The 21,218-nt window shown below is 47.0% G+C and overlaps 1 protein-coding gene across 4 annotated transcripts in view; it reads right to left on the bottom strand.

The window, feature by feature from the left end:
• ARIH1 (ariadne RBR E3 ubiquitin protein ligase 1) overlaps positions 1-21,218 on the bottom strand; it is a 616,333-nt gene that overhangs the window by 456,779 nt on the left and 138,336 nt on the right. For 2 of the 4 annotated variants that reach the window (XM_086959245.1, XM_086959244.1), the window contains exon 3: positions 3,969-4,134. In XM_086959245.1, the coding sequence (XP_086815371.1) occupies positions 3,969-4,134 (166 nt within the window). The remainder of the gene's footprint in view (positions 1-3,968; positions 4,135-21,218) is intronic. The other 2 variants (XM_086959247.1, XM_086959246.1) reach the window with 1 other exon arrangement.

The following is a 21,218-nucleotide window of genomic DNA, read 5'->3' as shown; positions in this document are numbered from 1 at the left end:
ACACCATCAACTGATCCGAAAGGCCAAGAAAACCGCCTTCAAGGAACGACTAGATAACAACGCCCACAACAGCAAGGAAGTTTTCAACATCGTCAAAGAATTTACCAATCCCTCGGCCAACTCTAACGACATCACCCCCTCTCAAGCCCTCTGCGACTCCCTAGCCTCATTCTTCCACAACAAAATTGCAGACATCCACAACAGCTTCGACAACCAACCCGGAGACCAACCCACCCAACCATCTGCTGGACCTTCACCCCCCTCTAACATCCTTAATGACTGGAGCACAATCTCCACTGAGGACACCATCCGCCTGATGAACTCCATCCACTCAGGATCCCCCACAGACCCATGCCCTCACCACATCTTCAACAAAGCAGACTCCATCATAGCACCGCACCTCCGAGACGTCATCAACTGCTCCTTCAAATCCGCCACCTTCCCGGAAAGCTGGAAACACGCTGAACTCTGCGCCCTTCTGAAAAAACCCACAGCGGACCCCACCGAACTCAAAAATTACCGCCCCATCTCGCTCCTTCCATTCCCGGCCAAAGTCATCGAGAAAGCTGTCAACAACCAGCTCGCCGCCTTCCTCGAAGCCAACAAATCCCTTGACTCCTCACAGTCCGGCTTCCGAGCAAAACACAGCACTGAGACCGCCCTCATCGCAGCAACAGACGACATTCGAACTCTACTGGACAATGGAGACACAGTCGCCCTCATCCTCCTGGACCTCTCCGCAGCCTTTGACACAGTCTGCCATAGCACCCTTCTACAGCGCCTCAGAAACATCGGAATCCAAGGAAAAGCACTAGAATGGATCACCTCGTTCCTCACCGGAAGAACCCAGAAAGTCCGCCTCCCACCATTCAAGTCAGAGGCCACTGAAGTCATCTGCGGCGTACCACAAGGATCTTCACTCAGCCCCACCCTTTTCAACGTATACATGAGCCCCCTCGCGGCCATCGCCCGTCAACACAACCTCAACATCATCTCCTACGCGGATGACACTCAACTGATCCTATCACTCACCAATGACCCTAGCACCGCCAAAACTAACCTACACGAAGGAATGAAAGAAGTAGCCGAATGGATGAAACACAGCCGTCTGAAACTGAAATCTGATAAAACAGAAGTCCTCATCTTAGGTACCTCCCCCTCCGCATGGGACGACTCTTGGTGGCCAGAAGCCCTTGGAAAAGCACCCATCCCGACAGACCACGCACGGAACCTGGGCGTCATCCTGGATTCCTCACTTTCAATGAACAGACAAGTCAACGCCGTCTCCTCATCCTGCTTCAACATTCTTCGCATGCTCAAAAAAACATTTCGTTGGATCCCCACCGAAACTAGGAAAACGGTCACCCACGCTCTGGTCACGAGCCGACTGGACTATGGAAACACCCTCTACGCCGGGACTACCGCTAAACTCCAGAAAAAACTCCAACGAATCCAAAACGCCTCAGCCAGGCTCATATTAGACATCCCGCGTAAAGAACATATCTCTGGTCACCTGAATAACCTCCACTGGCTTCCCGTCAATAAGAGGATCACTTTCCGGCTCCTAACCCACGCACACAAAGCACTCTACGAAATCGGACCAGAATGCCTCAACACACGACTATCCTTCTACACCCCCTCCCGCCAGCTTCGATCTTCCAACCAAGCCCTTGCCACTGTACCTCACATCAACAAGACCACCATGGGAGGTAGATCCTTCTCCTACCTTGCAGCTAAAACCTGGAACGCACTTCCCACTTACCTTCGCCTTACCCAGAACCACCTAGCATTCAGAAAGCAACTTAAAACGTGGATATTTGACAAGTAACTCCCCACCCCTCCTTAAGCGCCTTGAGACCCTCTGGGTATGTAGTGCGCTATATAAATCCTTTGACTTGACTGGACTAGGGAACACCAAACACCTTATCTTCTGATGAATCCCCTCAGGTGCAATCTTATGTCTGTAATTCTTGTTCATAGTAAAATTTCAATAAGACTTCTTGCTTACGCAGCTAAACCTGTGGGAACCTCTACACCTTCAAAATGTATGTATGGTATATACAGAAGTAGGAATACATGTATTTACGTAAATGGTATTTTTATAACTAGAACTTAATGACAATTCAGCGGAGTTCTGTACAGCATCAAGGACAAGCATTACTTTGACTCAGGGAGGTAGGTAGTTTGTTGACTGTCAAACTAATGTGATGAAATGTTCTTTAAAGAGGTATGGCTTAAACGCTTTTCTAAATATAAGCATTATTGTGGCAGTGCAAATAGACTAGTGGATTTTGTTCCAGATTCTGGGTGTACAGATGGAAATTGTCCGTAGTTTATTTCCCTTTCTTACACTTCTTAATCTGCAATGATTAGTAAACTTAGAACCCCAACATAAGACCATATTGAGGTCAAACTCCATGCAGGAAAAAGAGCGTCCCCAATTAGGCTGTCTCACTTTTAGTGGCAAGAGCTGAGCAGTACTGAGCCCCATCTCAGAGTACATGTACTTAAGTAAAAAAAAAAAATTCCTTGAAAAACTATTTTGCAAGGAGAATGTGGTCACATTGTCATGCTTATGAAATAGTTTGTTTTTGAGGGATCTTGGCAAAGTAGATAGAATGCAGGTTGTTCGGATGCTTTAAGTAGCATCACACAAGATGTATGGCTTGAAATTCGAGTATTGCAGCAAAGGCTGCTGAAGCGAACAAAAAAAAAACAGCTAGGAATAATACTTGAAAGAGAAGGGAATAGGATTTATAGTAGAGTATGGCTTAGCTTGAGAAGGACACCCTCAAATTACATTGATCAGCAGGAAAAAGTATGACTATTGTGCATGCCACAGAGGAATTAAGAGCATGGCTGAGTATACATCCTGAAGCATGTGCAATACAAGCCAGGTAAACACTCTATTCTGGTCCCATATTTAAGAAGGGCACCCAAAGTTTGAAAATAAAAATAAGGCAACAAAAGACATAGGTAGTATCCGCTTAGGATATCATGATCAGGAGCCCAACTGAGCATAATTCTAACACATACCTGCTACTTAAGTTGTTATTTAACTATACATTGTTGGTGTTAAGGTATCGCATCTCCACTTACACAAATTGTCAAAAGGCGCTATTTGTTCGGAATCAACCATTTCAAGATTTCATTATTGCAAGTAGTTTCATACTGTTTCACAGTATTCTATCAAGAGGTTGAATGCTTTTCAAAATAGAGCCATTCAGAAAGTGTTTGGCTTGAAGTATGATCATATTTCTAGGTTATGAACAGACCATGGCTAGTTATCTAAAATCGATGAACTTCACCCCACACATTGTGCCCCAAAGCTGTGCCACACTAGGCGTGGATGTGAAATAACCGATGCAATTCTATGGAATCCTTTCCCAGCTTTGTTCGGTGTCAAACACTAATATTGAATCCTGGAATAATACAGAATGCTCCATCTTATTGAAATATTAATCTGTATAATACTAGTTACCTTTTATGACTGGAATGTGATGTTTGAATTTTGTTTTACATGTGTATTGCAGAAGTCTAGAAGCTCGTTTAAGACTAGGCATGTGCTTGTTTGAGTCACTTAATTTTATCACTGTCTTCAATAGATCACATTTAACTACTTGTCCTCTCAATCTTATAATTTTAAAACCAAGTTCCCAATTTCAAATGTGATACAATGGTGTTAAAAAGTTTGTAAAAAAACTGCAAAGAGGGAATACAAGATCTGTAAATCAGGTACACAGTAATAGGTATAGCGCTCCTTACAACCACATTATATTATAGCCTGAATAGTATAAACCTCTTCCTAGGATCACACAACTCAAAGAAAACATTTAAAAACAGTAATAAGTAAAATAGTTGGAGTGCAACACATTAAATAATATATGACCTGGGCTGATTGAGTCACTTTAACCATTACAGTAAATGTGCACTGCAGCGCTGTATAGAGAAACTCCATATCCACCTGCCTTGTGTCGCGGGGTACTCACTGAGTTGGGGTAATTCAGATAACAAATCTGGCAGGGCATGTCCAGTGCAGACGACCTAGTATTCATCGGACGTGTCCGAGACTTTTTACTGGGATTGATGACATGACACTCTGCAAAGAGCTTCTCCAAGTTGCCATCGAAATACCTGAAAAAAGAAGATGTAAAAGAGTGAGCAAGGAGAGGTGCAGCTTCAATTGTACTTTAAAATTCATTCTAAAGTAGAACAAGTCTTGCTGTCCACATCATTATAAATTAAGACAAAACAAATATAGTCCTCAAATTGACTAGAGATGGGTGCATCGTCTTGCTTTTTTTTACCCTGTTACTGCACAATTCAACATAGTCTATCATCAGCGCCGGGAAACCCTTTGTTGGGTAGCTGTAGCGCTATAAAAATGAAATAAATAAATAAATTTGGCACAGCCCCAAAAAATAAAATACCTCAGTCCAATCTCCAGAAGAACAAGGACTGAACTATGGTTTTTAAATTTGATACGCACGTAGAAAGTACCCCTGTTCTTGGCGTTTTTTGGTCCAGTGTACAGTTAAGGGAATAAGTGCATTTAAATAATGGAGACTTGAAACCAAGAACATAAATGGAATCTAACCGATAATGAATATAATTGTCCGTAATCAGCAGATCTTCAATTGTCAGAGGATGCGGTTTACGAGTGTTTAGTCACCAGGCCTCGACATCACAGACAAAGAAAAGACCGAAGGTGTCCTCTGGAGTAGCGATAAAAAAAAGTATACAGTCCAGTATCATCTACATAGTGACTTATTAAGAAAAATTATTTAATTTGAAGGTTGAAAATGGTATAGAAATAATGAAAACCTGGGTCACACCTTGCTAAGCTGAAGATTTGGTTACCAATTAATTAAATAACCATTTAAGTAACCTTTCATTCATTAGATCTTGAAGAATTTTAGAAAAATATCATGATTATCAACATACAATGAAGCTAATATATTTGGAAGATTGAGTAAGTCTTTTCCTCTGGTCGCCTGCAGCACTTCTTTGTAGATCTCCATTGAAATCGACACCGAAACCAGACACCAAAAGAGACCTATTCACCCGGCTTTCGAGGGCGAGGTAACACGAGTACTCTGGTAGTCTCCAGGGTATTGGCCCTCCTAGTGTCCAAGTCTAAAAGGGTTCCATCGTAGTTCATTTAGAAGTGTCCTTAAATTGTAAAATTGCAGCTTGTTTGTTTCCCATAGAAAGTCAATGGTAACCCGCGGCTGTGTTTAGACACTGCATGCGTCTCCCGTTTGCCTCCTACATCCTATCCTTTGGTTGTCCTGAGTATCCCCAGCGATTTCACAGGCTCCAGGCCTGCTTTCTATTTCTCAGTATATGGTTTGTGAGGCCCCTAGGGCGACACGTATACTGTGCAACTTATCTTATGCTAATTGCAGCGTATCCTTGTATTTTACTTTTAACTCTGACCTCATAAACAGTGCAGAGGGGTTGTGTTTAGAATAAATACATATATATTTGATATATACCTTATGTGGCGTGTTTTCATTTGGTACTCAGGAGATTATAATTGGTTTAAAAACTAGCTTAATTTGCTCTCTGAAGTCATAGCCTGAAGACTGCTCGCCATTGCTACCCCTAGGATAGCTTTCTATAAGGTTGACTTTACAATCACCATCAATAAGGGTCGATAAGACTGGTGCAAGGTGCCCACTAGAACTAGTAGACATCATATGCCAGGATAACTTCTCACAAACAGTCCGTGAACACCTGCACTATTCTTCCCCAGACAGAGGGAAGTAATGCCTTCAGTGCAAGACCGATCGCCTGGAGCTCCAGAAGGTTGATGTGGAGCGCGGACTTCGCAGGAGCCCAGAGGCCTCTGATCTCCGCCTCTCCCATGTGGCTGACCCATCCCAGAAGGGAGGCATCAGTCACCACTGTGTTCTGGTTGGGAAAGGGAGATGGATATGCATGACCCAATCTGGGTTTGTGAGCAACCACCGCAATTGTCGTGCAGTGCCCTCCGAGAATTGGACGTAATCAGACAGATTCCCCAGATGCTGCGCCCACTGGAACATCAGGTCTCACTGCAGAGCACGCATATGCCACTTGGCGTGATTGATCCGCAGGATGCAGAAGGCCATGAGGCACAGCAGCCTAAGGGAGAGGGAGGAAAGCCCGGAGCTGACTCAATGGACTCAGCGCGCAAGGCCGCAGGGGGGGCACCACCCGTGGGCCTGGCCGGGTGACCGTCGAGGAGAAGTCGGAGAGCGCTGATGCTTCTTTGACTTCTTATTCTTCGACTCACTCGACTCAGAGTGCAAAGACTGATGATTTATCAGAATGGCGATGGCTCTGCGACCGGTCCCTTGACCTCCTGGTCGACCGGGACTTTGAACGGCGCGGAGCAGATAGTCTTCGTTCAAGCAGCTTTCAGGACCACTCCCACAAAGCCTTGGGCATCAACAACTGACAGTCTGAGCACGTCTTGGGGTCATGGTCATGCTCCAGGCAAAGGAGGCACACGCGTCGAGTCGAAGACTCGAAACACTACGTCGAGAAGTCGAGAAAATACATTAAAAAATGACTGAGGTACCACTCTTCCCGGATCTGCGCTGGCTGGCACGGAAAAAGAACGGACGTCAGCACGCGAGCGCGGCGTCTAAGTAGCTGCCGCAACGTCATCCCAGAGACCACGACCCAGACGAGGGACGCGTAGCCGGCAAACGCCACATTCCGACACGCAGAGGTACTTTCTGGACCCAGTCTGACGCCAGGAGGTAATTCTAAGTTAAGTAATCTATAACTAACATGTTTCTTTCAGAGCTAGCAGGTCAACACAGGCACCTCCAGCTGCTTCAACACCCTCCGCTAGACATTCAAATCCCCCACCCCCCATCCGAGGCAAGGAAGACACTCACCCACGCACCCATCACCAGCAGACTGGACTACCGAAACGCCCTCTACGCTGGCATCAACAAGTCTGTACTACGCAAGCTCCAGACTAGTCAGACCACCGCCGCCAGACTCATCCTCGAGATCCCTCGAGATCCCTCGACACAAACACATCAGCTAACACCTACGCAAGCTCCGCTGGAGTCACCTTCAAGATACTCACCTATGCCTACAAATACCTACAAAACACCGAACACCAATACCTAAACATAAGTCACACCCTCCACGTACCCGATCGAAAACTCCACTCCAACATCCTCTTCGCCAAAACCCCACACATCTGCAGAGCAGGGGTAAGCTCCTTCTCCTACATCGCAGCCAAGACCTGGAACGAGCTCCCCACAGACATCAGACTTGCCCCCTTCCTGAACACCTTTATCTTCGACTGAATCAGACCTGCTGACCCCTACTTCCCCCCCCCCCCCCCCCCCCCCCCCCAAAGCGCCTTGAGACACTCACGGGTGAGTAGTGTGTGCTTATAATCCCCCGATTGATTGATTACAGCTTGGAGGATGGCATAACAATTTAATGGGTGATTTTTCGTCCTGGTTCAATTGAATATGGACCGGATTTAGATCTTGGAAGACAGGCTATTCCATTAGAAAAGGTAACCTATCACGCCAGCCGAAAAATATATAGCATTATATCCTATGGGATTTATATTTCAGCAGACTGGATATCCGTCACCGTAGTGGCAGGGCAACTAGTCCGCCCAACATCTAAACAGGTCCATAGTGTAGCCAGGAGGAAGAGTAGATCCAAAAGCAGCCGACTGGATTCAATCAACTAAATTTCAGTCCAAAGATGAAGAAAAACATTTTACGTCCAGATTTAAGCTGCAATAAGGACTAAGCAGTTGAGTGAGGATAGTACAATGTTTCTTGTAGGATCTGATGCAATTGAAAATTCAAAGACATTAGGCTGCACCCATGTTTTTCTAGGCAAAGTGACCCACAGTTGCCAAGGCCTGATAAACTTGAAAGGGTTCAGAGGGAGCTAATAGAGAATACATTCAAGAAGATGCGTTCAGTTTTCAGGCATCCTCTGGTCAAATGGTAATAGTGTATAATTAACAATCAGAGGGGGGAGAGAGAAATCAGAATGGATTAATTCTCCCTGGGCATATTTAAATAAACAGAATCCACTCCTTGAGATTAAGGGTGTCTCCTCCACAGTGGGGAACACCTTTATGTTTTTAGGTCCCCTCACACACCAACAGGCCCCTTGGTGGCCATCATCGGGGTCATCGTACCCCTCTACGGGGTACGGCGTGCTGCGACCTACGGAGACGTGGGAGCACTTGTTAGACTATGTGTGGTGTTGGTGAGGGGGTATTTTGAATAAATGTGAGTATTGTGTGGTTTGGGAAATAGTGATAGTTAAAAAGAACCTGGCTCGTGGGGTGACTAAAAATTATTTAATAAGCCCCCGGGCTGGTGCTGTTAAAAATGAGGGTGGGAGGTCACTATGCTGACAATGTGCGTTACCTCCTTTTTGTGTGCGTCGACATGTTTCGGTGCCAGAAGCACCTTCTTCAGGACGGGGTGCACAAATCCCCACTTTACTCACGTTTCTCTAACTAATACCAGAATTTTCTAAAAAAAGTGAGGAAAAATTACAGTGCAGGTAAAAATAATGTACCTAGCAAAAAAAGAAGTCTATTGATCAACCTGTAAAGGAAAGATAAACATTTTTTTCTGGTGGTCTCTCCATATCCATAGGTAAAATGTCCAGTGGTTACAGGTGACCTACTATAGCTGTATTCCAGTGCTTATAGTGGAATAAAAATATTTTACAAAAAATACACTAGACTCACTGACGCATAACATAGAGCACACTCACTTAATAAGGACATTTTTGATCAGATGTTTTCAAATCATTTCCTGATCGTAACACTATTGTTGGTAAAGAGGGAAAGGACAAAGTTTGTGTTATATCCCTGTAAAGTGAGGAGGAAAAATGTCAATTTCATGCCATTACATATTTACAACAACTGTTTTGGAGTTGTAGATAAACCTCATGAGCCAAAACGTCAGGATCTGGTGTGCTAACTAGCACCTGTTTGAGAAAGAAAGGCATATTCAGGTCTTGGTTTAACTTACATTCATGTAGTGGTGGCAGTGCTCACAATCATCAGACCTTTCTACGAGGAAATACCTCCCGATCGATCCCTACGTGGCTCCGGTGATAATGCCAGAAGGAATTTTGAAACAGGGGTTTTATACCTTTTCCCGGGTTGGAGTTAATTAGTTAATTGCATGACTAAGGTTTCCTTATGGCCATATATGGTCATTGTCGGTTTTAGTTAGTTAATTGCATGATTGTGGTTTCCTTATGGCCATATATGGTCATTGTCGGTTTTAATTAGTTAATTGCCTGATTGTGGTTTCCTTATCGCCATTGCATGATTGTGGTTTCCTTATGGCCACATATGGTCATTGTCGGTTCCTTGCTCGCTGTCATTGTTTTCTCGTGTCTTTCCTTTGCGCATGCGTCCATGCAGTGTGTTTTGTCCTGCTGCGCAAGCGCTGTTATGGCTGTCTTTGTTACCCGTTATGCGCATGCGCTATCCTGCGCTTGTCTCATATCTCATGATGGTTAGTTATGGCAATACGAATGATGTTTTTCCGGATGTATGACGTTACAACGCATGCTTTTACCACGCATGCTGTTACAACGCAGGTTTTACATCGCACACCATTACAACGCATTACACTTAGGGGTGCTGGATAGTGAAAAGTTTAATTTACTATTCCAACTCCAGTCCCCGTGGACACTACGGAAGGTGATGGATAGTAAATTAAATGTATTCCCTATCCTAGAGCGCCCCCCAGTGTAATGCGTTGTAATGGTTTGCGATGTAAAACCTGCGTTGTAATGGTAGTGCGTGGTAAACGTTGCGTTGTAAGTGATGTAAACCGTTTTTCCTCCTAACGGACACAATGTGCATGGTGTTTCGTTGGAAAAAACGCCCACTTTGTTCATAATACTGCGTTTCATTGTTTGCTTGTTTTCTTTTGCCAAGGGGCCTAGAATACATATTACCAGGATGAGTGGATATATATTCTAAGGATGAATGAAAGCTGCAGACCCCCGGGCATATTATGGTTCGTCTGGTAGATGCTTATGTGGGGAAAGTCTGGAAATCTTCATTAGACACTGTTTACATAAATTGTATTTACGCCGCGTTGAAGAGGACATTCATCAGGGCATCATCTAAGTTAACTGACCCCAGGGGATATTGTCATTTAGACCTGTAGTGTTAGTCCCCAGTCTAAAAACCTCTCTCTGCTCTTTCTCAAAGAGTCCTTGTTCAGATGGGAGTTGTTCAACTACTGTCCACCTGATGTCATTCACACAATGTCCATTCTCAATGAAATGTGTGGCCATTGTTGTCGTCGTCTTCTTACAACGGATATTGCTCTTATGTTCCCCGATTCGTGTTTTCACTGGTCTTTTTGTCATGCCAATATACTCCAAATTGCAAGGGCAGGTTATCATATAAATGACATTTTTGCTATTGCAGTTGGTTAGTTTCCGTACCCACCTCGTTCCGTTAGTAAAATTTAGATTCTTACTTTTCTGAGTCAGGTGACAGCTCGCATCGTTACCACATGGGTAGTGGTCTCCCAGTCCTTGTGGATGGAGTTGTGGCATTTTTTGCAGTTTTGGGCGTGTGTGCATAATTTTTAGTCACCCCACGAGCCAGGTTTTTTAACTATCACTATTTCCCAAACCCCACAATACACTCCCATTTATTCAAAATACCCCCTCACCAACACCACACATAGTCTAACAAATGCTCCCACGTCTCCGTAGCTCGCAGCACACCGTACCCCTTAGAGGGGTACGATGCCCCTGATGATGAAGCATGACACCAAGGGGCCTGTTGGTGTGTGAGGGGACCTAAAAACAAAGGTGTTCCCCACTGTGGAGGAGACACCCTTAATCTTAAGGAGTGGATTCGGTTTATTCAAATGGTAATAGTGGTCTGCCATTCCCGTTTTCCGAAAAATTGTAAGGTATTTGCTGTCCATAGTTTTTTGGAGCATTCTTAGACAATTTGATCGGATAGATTATTTTGAAGGGTTGCGCACTAGACTTTACATAGAGGATACACAAGACTGATATTCAACATAGTGAAAAAAAGGCAGAAGGAAATGCCAGAGAAGAGAGCGGAAAGGAAGTCCAAAGGCAGTGGATGCAATGGCAAGGTACTAGGAGACCTGAATAGATCATGTCACAGAAAACATTTAGGAAAGTACATCATAAAGAGTAATGACGTAGAAGATCTATAATAAACTGGGTATATTGGCAGAATGTACTGCTAAGTTAGCATTTCACACTACACACAATAAGACATTTGGAACCAGGAATTGTGTGACCAACAACAAGACATTAAAAAAAAAAAATAGTGAAGCAGGAGACCAGCGCAGATCATTTAGAGATTCCATATGCAAGCTAATATAGAGTGACAAAATGGGACTAAAAACTAACTGGAAATCATATGTCATCTTGTCACAAATTATCTAAGATGCAGACAAATGGACAAGTTACTTACCTTCAGTAATACCTTATCCAGTAGAGACAATATCTAGTCATAGATTCCGTACCTTTAAATTTCCCTAGGTGTCAAAGTGGACCTAAAAAATTTTGGGGAGCAGTACTCCTGCGTGCCAGGTGGTGGCGTCAGTCAAGCTCTACGTGGCGGCGGGACCGGCAGTGACAGTCGCGTCACCTATATACCTGCCACCTCAGTGGGCTGATGTCAGTTACTTTCCACGACTTTGCACACCAGAAGAGCAGAGCCATAAAGTGTGCAGACACAGGATTGTCAAACCTGGGGCCCTGAAAGGGATCTTCCTTGACCCTAGAAATCTGTCTGCAGAACAGAAGGGTGGGTGGGTTAGTAAGGATTCTGAAGATAGATTTAGTCTTTATCAGATAAGGTGTTACCGAAGGTAAGTAACTTAACCTTCTGATAGAGACTTTTAGCTGCAGACTCCTTAAATTGGAATAGATACCCAAGCAATATCATTCCCTGAGGTGGATCTGCGGACAAATTTAAACTAGGAAGTCAAGCAGGAACGAACGGGCGAAAAGCTGCCCCGGACTCTCCAGGCAGTAATGCTCAGTAAAGGGGTGCAGGAAAGTCCACGTTGCTGCCTGGCAGACGTACAGCACTTGGACTCCAGGTGCTAACACAGTGGTCGCAGCTTTAACACTAGCCAAGTGAGCCCTTCATCCTTCAGGAGGCTACTTCTTTGCCAGTGCCTAGCAGATCTTGATGTTGAGAACGACCCATCAAGAAATGCGAAGTTTCTGCAGCCAGTCGTCGAGATGGCAAAGACTAGCACACGTAACCTGCGCAGATGAGCTGCGATGACCACCATCAACTTTGTGAACACCTGGGGGCGTGGCCTGCTGCGCAGCGGAACGGCCGCTCTATGAGCACGCTCCGCCCGCCGGGATAAAATCCTAATTAAATCCTGCAGTCCGGATTGACTACACATCGCCCAGACCCACTTCATGAACGGCTGACAGCGTGGGGTCTCTGCAGAAGGTGTCTTGTGGACCCCCCTGCGCTCTGAGGCTGAGATAAGTGAGCAGAAGTGCGGGTGCCGGAGGGCCCCGAGACTTCGTGCTGGGCTTCTGGAGGGGAGCACTGTAAATAGAGCGCGCGGCTGCCGAGGAACCAAAGGCCTTTCACTGCTGGGAGGGGCTCTAACTGAGCGCTGCCAAGGACATATCTTGCCCGTAATAAGACGCCCCGCTGGTAAAGTGAATGGAGCTTTTGAGGACCAGCCCGCCACCGGACAGGAGAGAGCGATGAGTGGAGATGATCTGCAGGAGTGCCCCCAGTGCAAGAGCACTGGGGGGACGCTGCAGGCGGGACCGCCGCAGGCCGTGGTTGATGCATACGCATCTACTGAAAGATTCTACCCGTGATTGTGTAGCGAGACTTGGGTGCTGCGCTGTGTAGGCTGGAGGGAGCACATACACCCCCGAGGTGCAGGTACCTCCTGCATGCGAGCACTGGCGCCTGAAGACAATCTGCAGGTGGGCTTAGGGCCGCCATTTTGTGGCGCATGTAAATATTGCCCAGAATCATTGCTTGGCCTGTGGGGCCGCCGTGTCCAGAACTTGTCTGGTTCATGAGTGGAGCGCCTATGGTGAAGGCTTGTCGACGCTGGATACGTTGCGGGCTCTGTGAGGCAGCCCTTTGAGGGACGACTGACAGGGGGGACGCGGTGGTGTTGCTTTTCGGCACTGGTGCCCTCTGCTGTTGCAGTGTTGATGAGTGGTCATTTGCCTGTGGGGGAGCCAGGACAGCGCTATCGATAGGGTGAACTGAGACTGGCAGGACCTTTTCTTATTATCTGTTCTTACCAGTCCGTGGTGGATGGTGGACCCGGACGTGCTGCCGCCATTGCAGAGGCCCGGTGGGAGATCAGCTTTATTCTTCGCCGCTAATATTACTGTGGGGCCCTGACTATTTGCTTGAGAGTTGCCAGACCGCGATCTCGAGCACTGGAGGCATATCCTGGCTTGATCAGGTCATGAACTGCAGACACTGCGGGGCATAGCGGAGAGACTGCGAGTGTCGGGGGGGGAGGGGCGAAGCCACAGGAGACACCATTGTGTCTCAAGATGACCAGGGGACGTGACACTGAGGCCCCCTGGAATTTGCCAGGTCTGTCTTGATTTATTATCCCTACAGAACGTCAGAAGTCACTGTCGCTATGGGCAAGCAGGACGCTAAACAACCAAAGCTGTGAGGGCCAGCACGACTCACCTGCGGTAGATCAAGGAGAGGATCTGAGAACACTCATGCTGGAGATGCGATCTAGTCTCCGCAAAATAGATACAAAACTGGATACCTTGACGTCACAGCTGGACTGTCAAGTCGCAGGTGTCACCACATGATGCACTGGAAAACATCCATACGGACTTCCATGAGTTCCAGGTTGAGACTATGGAGCAGCTGCTACATATGGACAAACTGCTAGGGGACATCAGAGGGGAAAAATGATGATTTAGAGGAGAGATCGCGACGCACCAACCTTCGCGTAGCTGGAATTCCGAAGACGACCACCATATCTAAAATTGATGCCTACATCACTGATCTGCTGCATGAACTATTTGATCCACACCTCTCTGCAGTTTTTGTGGTGGGGAGAGCGCACAGATCGCTGGGACAGAAACCCCCTGTTGGTTCGCTGCCCAGGCCTATAATAGCGAAACTTTTGAATTATCAGGACAGAGACCACGTCCTGAGGATGGCTAGAGAAAAGGGCCAGATCACACACAAAGGAAATAATATCTCGTTCTACCCGGATTTCACTTCAGCGGTGCAGGCGGCGAGACGGGAATTCCTCCTGGCAAAATGCGTTCTTTTGCAGGCACAGATCCCATATTCCCTGCTATATCCAGCAAAGTTAAAAGTGTCGTTTGATGGAACTGCCCACTTTTTTTTTTACAGACGCAAAGTCCGCACTGAAATTCGCCAAGCATGTATGAGGGAAGAAGAACAAAGGAAATTATGGAGTCACAGAGGCGGCGGGAGGTCATCTCGGCGATAATGACTGATCTGGGTATCGTATTTCATGCATATTGGCCATGTTACACTGCTAGAATTTAGGGCCCAGGAACGTATTGATTTAATTGTGAATACTAATTGTGTTGCCCCTCGCCACGCTGACTTTCACTATTCCGAACTGCTGTGGCCTTGGACATATTGAGTCATCCGCAGAATTCCCAGCCACCTTGTACAACACAAGGTAGTTCGCTGGCAATGCTACGCCCCCATGGGAAGATTCCCTATTTTGATGAGTTATTGTTTGAACTTCTCTGCATTTGGGGTGGGTAATCTACAACCTGATTGGAGGGTTAGAGTGGTTAGAGTGGGTGGAGGGGGGGGGGGGGGGGGGGGGGTTTGTTTCGTTGTTAAATGCCTGTACAAATGTAATTTGGTGTCTATCCAATGTCATTTTTGGTGGGAATATGTCACGTCGTTGCTATCCATGTAAGACTGAGAAAACGACACACATATGTCCGATAATACTTTAAACTGTCTAACTTGGAATGTTAGAGGGCTTAATGATGGTAGGAAATCAAGGCTGGTTCATGCTTAATTGTCACGACATAAGATCGATAGCCTGTCAGGCAGTAGTATTGAAGGCCATAAGAGGCACTCTCGCATCCCTAGAGGCTAACATAAAGTAACTTGAGACGCAGTTATATGTAACTGGCGATCCGGAAACCACTGGTCTGCTAAAAGCCAAGCTATTAGACTACTCTGAGGAGGCGCAACGCGAGGCAAAATTCCTAGGTAAATATGCGTAGGCCAGGAGATATGGAGAGGGGGAGAGGCCAGGTTGCGTGTTGTCGTGCATGATTAGGCCACCCAGATCCACGACATACATCCACAAAATACATACTGCACAGACACCACAATTTGGGGACAGGTGGATATGAAATGCGTTACTTATCTGTAACTGCAGTTATCCAGTATTGGTGTCTTTCATAGATTCACATGCCTGAATCATTCCCCGTCGTCGAGACGGGAGTCTCCGGTATATAGAAAAGTAATGTCCTATAGACATACATAGAGAGAAGTAGGCCTAAGGGTCCCACCTTAGTAGCCTATATCTGTCCTTTTGTAAAAAGGACCAAACTCTAGAAGAGAGCCAATCAGATAACACCTCCCTCTAGAACCTTCCTGTCGGGAGCCTCAGTCTCTCAGATTTTCGTACGCACCAAGCTAGGTAGGCATAGCACTGATAGAGAGATCGGTGAGTCCTTCCAGGGGAGGCGAGAGGGTTGCATGTGAATCTATGAAAGACACCAATACTGGATAACTGCCGTTACAGGTTAAGTAACGCATTTCTTATCCAGTATTCGGGGTGTCTTTCATAGATTCATATGCCTGAATCAGAGTAGCAAGCAATACATTGTGCACATTTCTGGTGGAATAACATATACAAGTCATCCAATAATACGTATCATGCAACTATGGATAATCGATACCCATTAACCGGAAACATTATAACAGAATGTGCATACCAGTAAAGGATGGAGGGATAGAGGAAGGCTCACCTTACTGAAACAGATGGCGTAACACTGCTTGTCCCACAGACGCATCCTTCATCAGCTGTGTATCCAGGCAGTAGTGCCTGGTGAAGGTATGCGGCGACTTCCAAGTTCCGCTCTGCAGATATCCAGAACTGGCACCCCTGCATAAAGTGCCGCAGAAGTGGACACAGCTCTTGTAGAGTGAGCTCCGACTTTTGCTGGCAATGGCCGTCCAGCTCTCTCATGACAAAAGGCAATTGCCAAAGATATCCATCTTGAAATACTTTGTTTTGAAAGTGGCATACCCTTCCGTGGTCTACTGAAGGCTATGAATAGCTGAGTGGATTTCCTGAAATTGTTAGTTTTGTCAATATAAAACTTCAGACACTTCCTAAGGTCCAATGAGCGCAGAGATCTTTCGGCTGAATTGCTGGGATTTGGTGAAAAAGAACCGAGGATTACTGGCTCATTTAAGTGGAAGTCCGACGGGACTTTAGGAATGAACTGAGGATTAGTTCGGAGAACCACTCAGTCACCCTTAAACTGCATGAAAGGGTCTTGTATGGAAAGAGCCTGTAATTCACTGACCCTTCTTGCTTATGCAAGTAGAAGGGCTATCTTCCATGAAAGATATTTGATATCCGCCCTATGGATGGGTTCAAAAGGGAGTTTCATCAATTGGTTGAGAACCACATTGAGATGCCATGTTGGAGGAATTATCCGTGGCCGAGGAAAGGATCTGTAAAGTCCCTTGAGGAACTGTTTTATCAGTCTATTGGAGCAGAGGGAGGGTCTTTTCAATGTTCTTTCAAACCTTGAAATTGCAGCCAGATGTACTCTAATGGATGCATGGGCCAAACTCGACTGTATGTAGCAGATAGGGTAATATTTGTTCCGGAGAGGTGCGGAAGTGACGTAGACTGTTGTCCGCACACCATACACAAAAACGTTTCCACTTCAGGGAATAGGTCTGGTTAGTACTGTCTGCTCTTGCCTTGGCTAGGACGTCTTTACTCTCCTGCGGAATGCTCAGTTTACTGAACTCTCGGTACTCGGGAGCCCAGCAGATAACCTGAGAGATTTCAGATCCGGATGTTGAACCTGCTTGTTGCTCATCGTGAGCAGAGATGGATGTTGAAGCAGGCGGATTGGCGGTGGCAGTGAGAGGCGATGAAGGACCGTGAGCCAGTGCTGTCTCGGCCAGATTGGGGCAATCAGAATCAGAGTGCAAGGCTCTGCCTTCATTTTCCTGAGGACCCTGGGGATCATTGGAAATGGCGGAAATGCGCAAGCAAATACGTTGCGCCATGCATTTCCGAGGGACCTTGACTGGGGATGCAAACTTGCGTAGTTTTGGCATTTGGCGTTCTCCCTGGTCGGAAACAGGTCGATCTGCGGTGTTCCCCACACCGAAAAGATGTAAGCTACCATTTCCATGTCAAGGTCCCATTCGTGGGACAGAGACCTCTGCCTGCTCAGTGCATCTGCTATGACATTGTCCTTGCCTGGGATGTACTCCGCTTTTAATGAGATGTTGTGGAGAACAAGCCAATTCCAGATCTTTTGCGATTCGCGAGATAGTGAGTGTGAGCGAAAGCGTCCCTCCCTGTTTGTTCAAGTAGTGCATCGTCGTGGTGTTGTCGGTCCTGACGAGCACTGGGGAGTTCTTGATCAGTGGTATGAAAGCCTGCAGGGTTAGGAAAACCGCGCTCAGCTCCAGAAGGTTGATATGAAGCTGTTTTTCCTGATTTGTCCACTTGCCACTGATCTGTAATTCCTGAAGGACTGCTCCCCAACCCTCCAGAGAAGCATCCGTTATTACGTGCGGAGCTGCCGGGAGCAGAAACGGCAACCCTTGTGAAAGGTTCTTGAGCGACCTCCACCAGTGCAGTGCCTTGGTCATTTGCTGTGTGTTCACAATGCGGTCCTCGAAGGATCCAGAGCATTGAGTCCACTGACTTGACAGAGCCTCTTGCAGCGGCTGCATCCTGACGACAGGGATGATGTCCTCGTGCATCCTGCTTATACCGCACTAAGAGTGATTTGAATGTACAGACTGGTAAAGTCTTCTTTGAGGCCACTGACGCAACCAGAGAGACGAGCTTGTGTTTCCTCTCCTGAGATGGGAATGCCTTCGCATTTACCGTATCCAACGTCGCCCCGAGAAAGGTAATGACGCGGGAGGTTTGCAAAGTGGATTTCTCGTGGTTGAGTGTCAAACCCAGATGTCTGAAGAGATTCAGACAGGCGTTGGAGGATGCAGTTGCGTCTGCTAGAGATGGCGTATTTAGCAGCCAGTCGTCCAAATATGGGAAGACTTGGTGTCCATGCTGCCTGAGGAAAGCTGCAACCGGGGAGAGGCATTTGGTGGAAATCCTGGGCGCAGACTTGAGGCCAAAGGGTAGGACACAGAATTGGTAGTGTTGACCTGCCACTGCAAATCTGAGGAATTTCCTGTGACGTTTGTGGACAGTGATGTGAAAGTACGCGTCTTGTAGATCTAACGACGTCATGAAATCCCCCTCCTCCAAGAGTCCCAAGATCTCCTGTATCGTCACCATGCGAAACGATTGACTCTTCAAGAATGCGTCGATTGCCCTGAGATCCAATATGGGCCTCCATTTCTTCTCCTTTTGGGTCAGGAAGAAGCGGGAGTAAAATCCCTTCCCTCTGTGAGCTAATGGTACTCGCTCTATTGCTCCTTTTTTAGGTCGAGGTAATAGGAAGTCTGAGATTTAATGTTTGTTATGTGGACTATTTGTCCAGCCTCGGTTTTTGCCTCTCTCCCATTGGCTGGCTTCCTAAACGGAGGCCAGCCATTGGAGGATTTGGGGGCATAAGTTTTGCTGTTCTTTAGACAGTGATGTCGTCCGTCACTCAGGACAGCAAAACCACGCACCCAATTCTGAAAAAAATCGGAAGCTTGCAGCCGCCATTTTGCAGCTGTCTCTCTGAGCACCTACAGGCTCGCGCAGAAGTCCGCTCCCCAAAAACTGCTGCTGGTGTGAAGTTGCAGAATGGAATGCTGAAAGAGAACATATTTCGGTTTCTGGGTGTTTGTCTTAAAAATTGTTCAAAGGTTGGTTAAAAGACATGCTTGTGTAAGACAGGGCGTAGTTGCTGGTTAAATGATTTATATGCACAGGCTGCTCTCGTCAGGCGGGTGCTCGTTGATGCGCAGGATGCCAGAGCAGCTATAATGAACAGGGTACCGTGGAAGACTGAGAGCGCAAGCAGCGCTGCTCTTTTCATCTTCCCTCATTTGTACATGGGAATATTGGGGGCTGTGGTCGGGGTTAGTAGGGGAGGGTGTAAGTGTGTCAGGTGAAGCCAGTGGCATCACTTAAATTAATGGGGCCCTCTGCAAAATGTGATGATTCCATGGAGGGTTGAGGGGACCCTTGCGCTATAGGGGAGTGAGGTACACCCCTGAGTGAAGCTGGGGACCGCGGCATGTACGTGTGGTACGGGGAGTAGGCAGAGCCTCGCCAGCCCTTGGCCCATCGAGTGGCGCTAGATGACGCCCCAGTGTTAGGCGCAGGATGCACACCGCTGCCAGACCCCCCTGCGTTCCCCGCTCTTCCCATAATCGAAGGCATAGCGGTGTGCCAGAGGATTTGATCCCTCGGGGGAAAGTGTCACGGTAATTGAAAGCAGATTAGCGTCTGGAGTTGTGCTAGCCAAGCATCTCGGTCCTAAAATAAACCTTTTGTTCCCCAACTTACAAATGGGAGCTGAGCACAGCCCTGTGTGTAATGGTCATTAAAGTGGTTTCAGATCCACTTCACAGACCTCTGAGGGCACCTCTCCCACGGCGGGGTGCAGCCTCACGGACGGCGTCTGCACGGGGCGCCTTCAGCGGTGTGCTCTATTCCCTGGTGTGTGGCCGCCCTCGGCTCGGGGTGGGAGGAAGCACGTGTCCTCCAGACAGTCGCGCGCTTGAGCCCGGTGCGGGCAGACAGTCGCCCGGTGCCGGCAGACAGATCGCTTCTGTACGCGTGTCTGTCCCGAGTTACCTCGGTTTATCTCCTCTGTGCGTGGATGGGGGCGTTTATAAACTGCGTGCGCGAGATGTTTACATTAACCGGGTGTGGGGGGAGAGTGTGCAGCTATCCCAACCCAGGGAGCACGGGGCAGCTCTATGCCTCCGGTGCATTTGGAGGCTGAAACAAGGGCAGTTAGACGGGGACTGCTGCCTCTTCCCTTGATTTATTGCAACAGCAACAACAGCCGGAAAACTGTCTTAAGGTCATTTATTTCCAAGAGTGACTTCTTTTTAGTGTACACTTTAAAGCCCCCTGCGCATGTTGAACAGAAGTACTGCGCCAGGCTTATGGCAACTGACACATAAAGCTAATGCCTCTGATGCATATAACTTGCATTACCCGGAGGCTTGTGCCGACTGGTGAATCGAGCTTATATCAACCGGTGCAAGGAGCTTGTCAACTGATGTATATAACTCATATCAACAGGCGTATGGAGCTTGTTTCAACTTCAGCATGTAACTTGTATCCGGAGGCTCAAGCGTGTGCAGACTGGTACATCGGCTCGATGTCGACTGGTGCTAATAATTTGCATCAACCAGCAGTTCGAGCTTGGATCTGCCGGTGCTTCGTGTCTGGATCAACCTGTGCCATTTACGTCCTCTGGTGCTTCGTGTTCGGATCAACTGTGCTCGAAGTTTGTGCCCTTCGTTGCATCCATATGTGCACGAGAAGTCTGGGCCGTGGATGACATAACCACTGTTGGGGACTTGCAGTGCGCCCCTCCTCGCTACAGTTCTGGCTCAGATGTATTTCTTAAATTGTAAGTGATAGGAGGTACTCGACAAAAAAACGACGGTCACAACTTGTCAACGTGGGCTTGTTTTCTTCCACGTCACGGGATGGCTGCTAAGTGCCCAGGTGAAGTTGCAAGATAATTTACCCAGAAGAGAGAAACCGTGCTGCAACCTTGTGCATAAAAAAGGCCACCTTTCAATAAAAGTCATTCACCCACTTCTCCAAACCAGAGGTTTTCGTTCACCCTTCTCTCTTCTCCTCCCTTCTCCCTTCTCTCTTCCCCATCCTTCCTATCATTTCCTCCTTCCTGTCTCCCTTGAGTCTAACCTTTCATCCCCTTTGCCTCCATGACTCTGTTCCACCCTTCTTCAAATTCCTCTTTCCCTCCATACCTTCATTGATTAAACCCTTTCTCATTCTCCGTACTCTTCTTTT

The sequence above is a fragment of the Lissotriton vulgaris genome, chromosome 2_2, assembly GCF_964263255.1.
Source record: "Lissotriton vulgaris chromosome 2_2, aLisVul1.2, whole genome shotgun sequence".
NCBI classification, from domain to species: Eukaryota; Metazoa; Chordata; class Amphibia; order Caudata; family Salamandridae; genus Lissotriton; species Lissotriton vulgaris.
The sequence above is the reverse complement of the archived record's forward strand: the minus strand, read 5'-3'. Positions and strand labels throughout refer to the sequence as shown.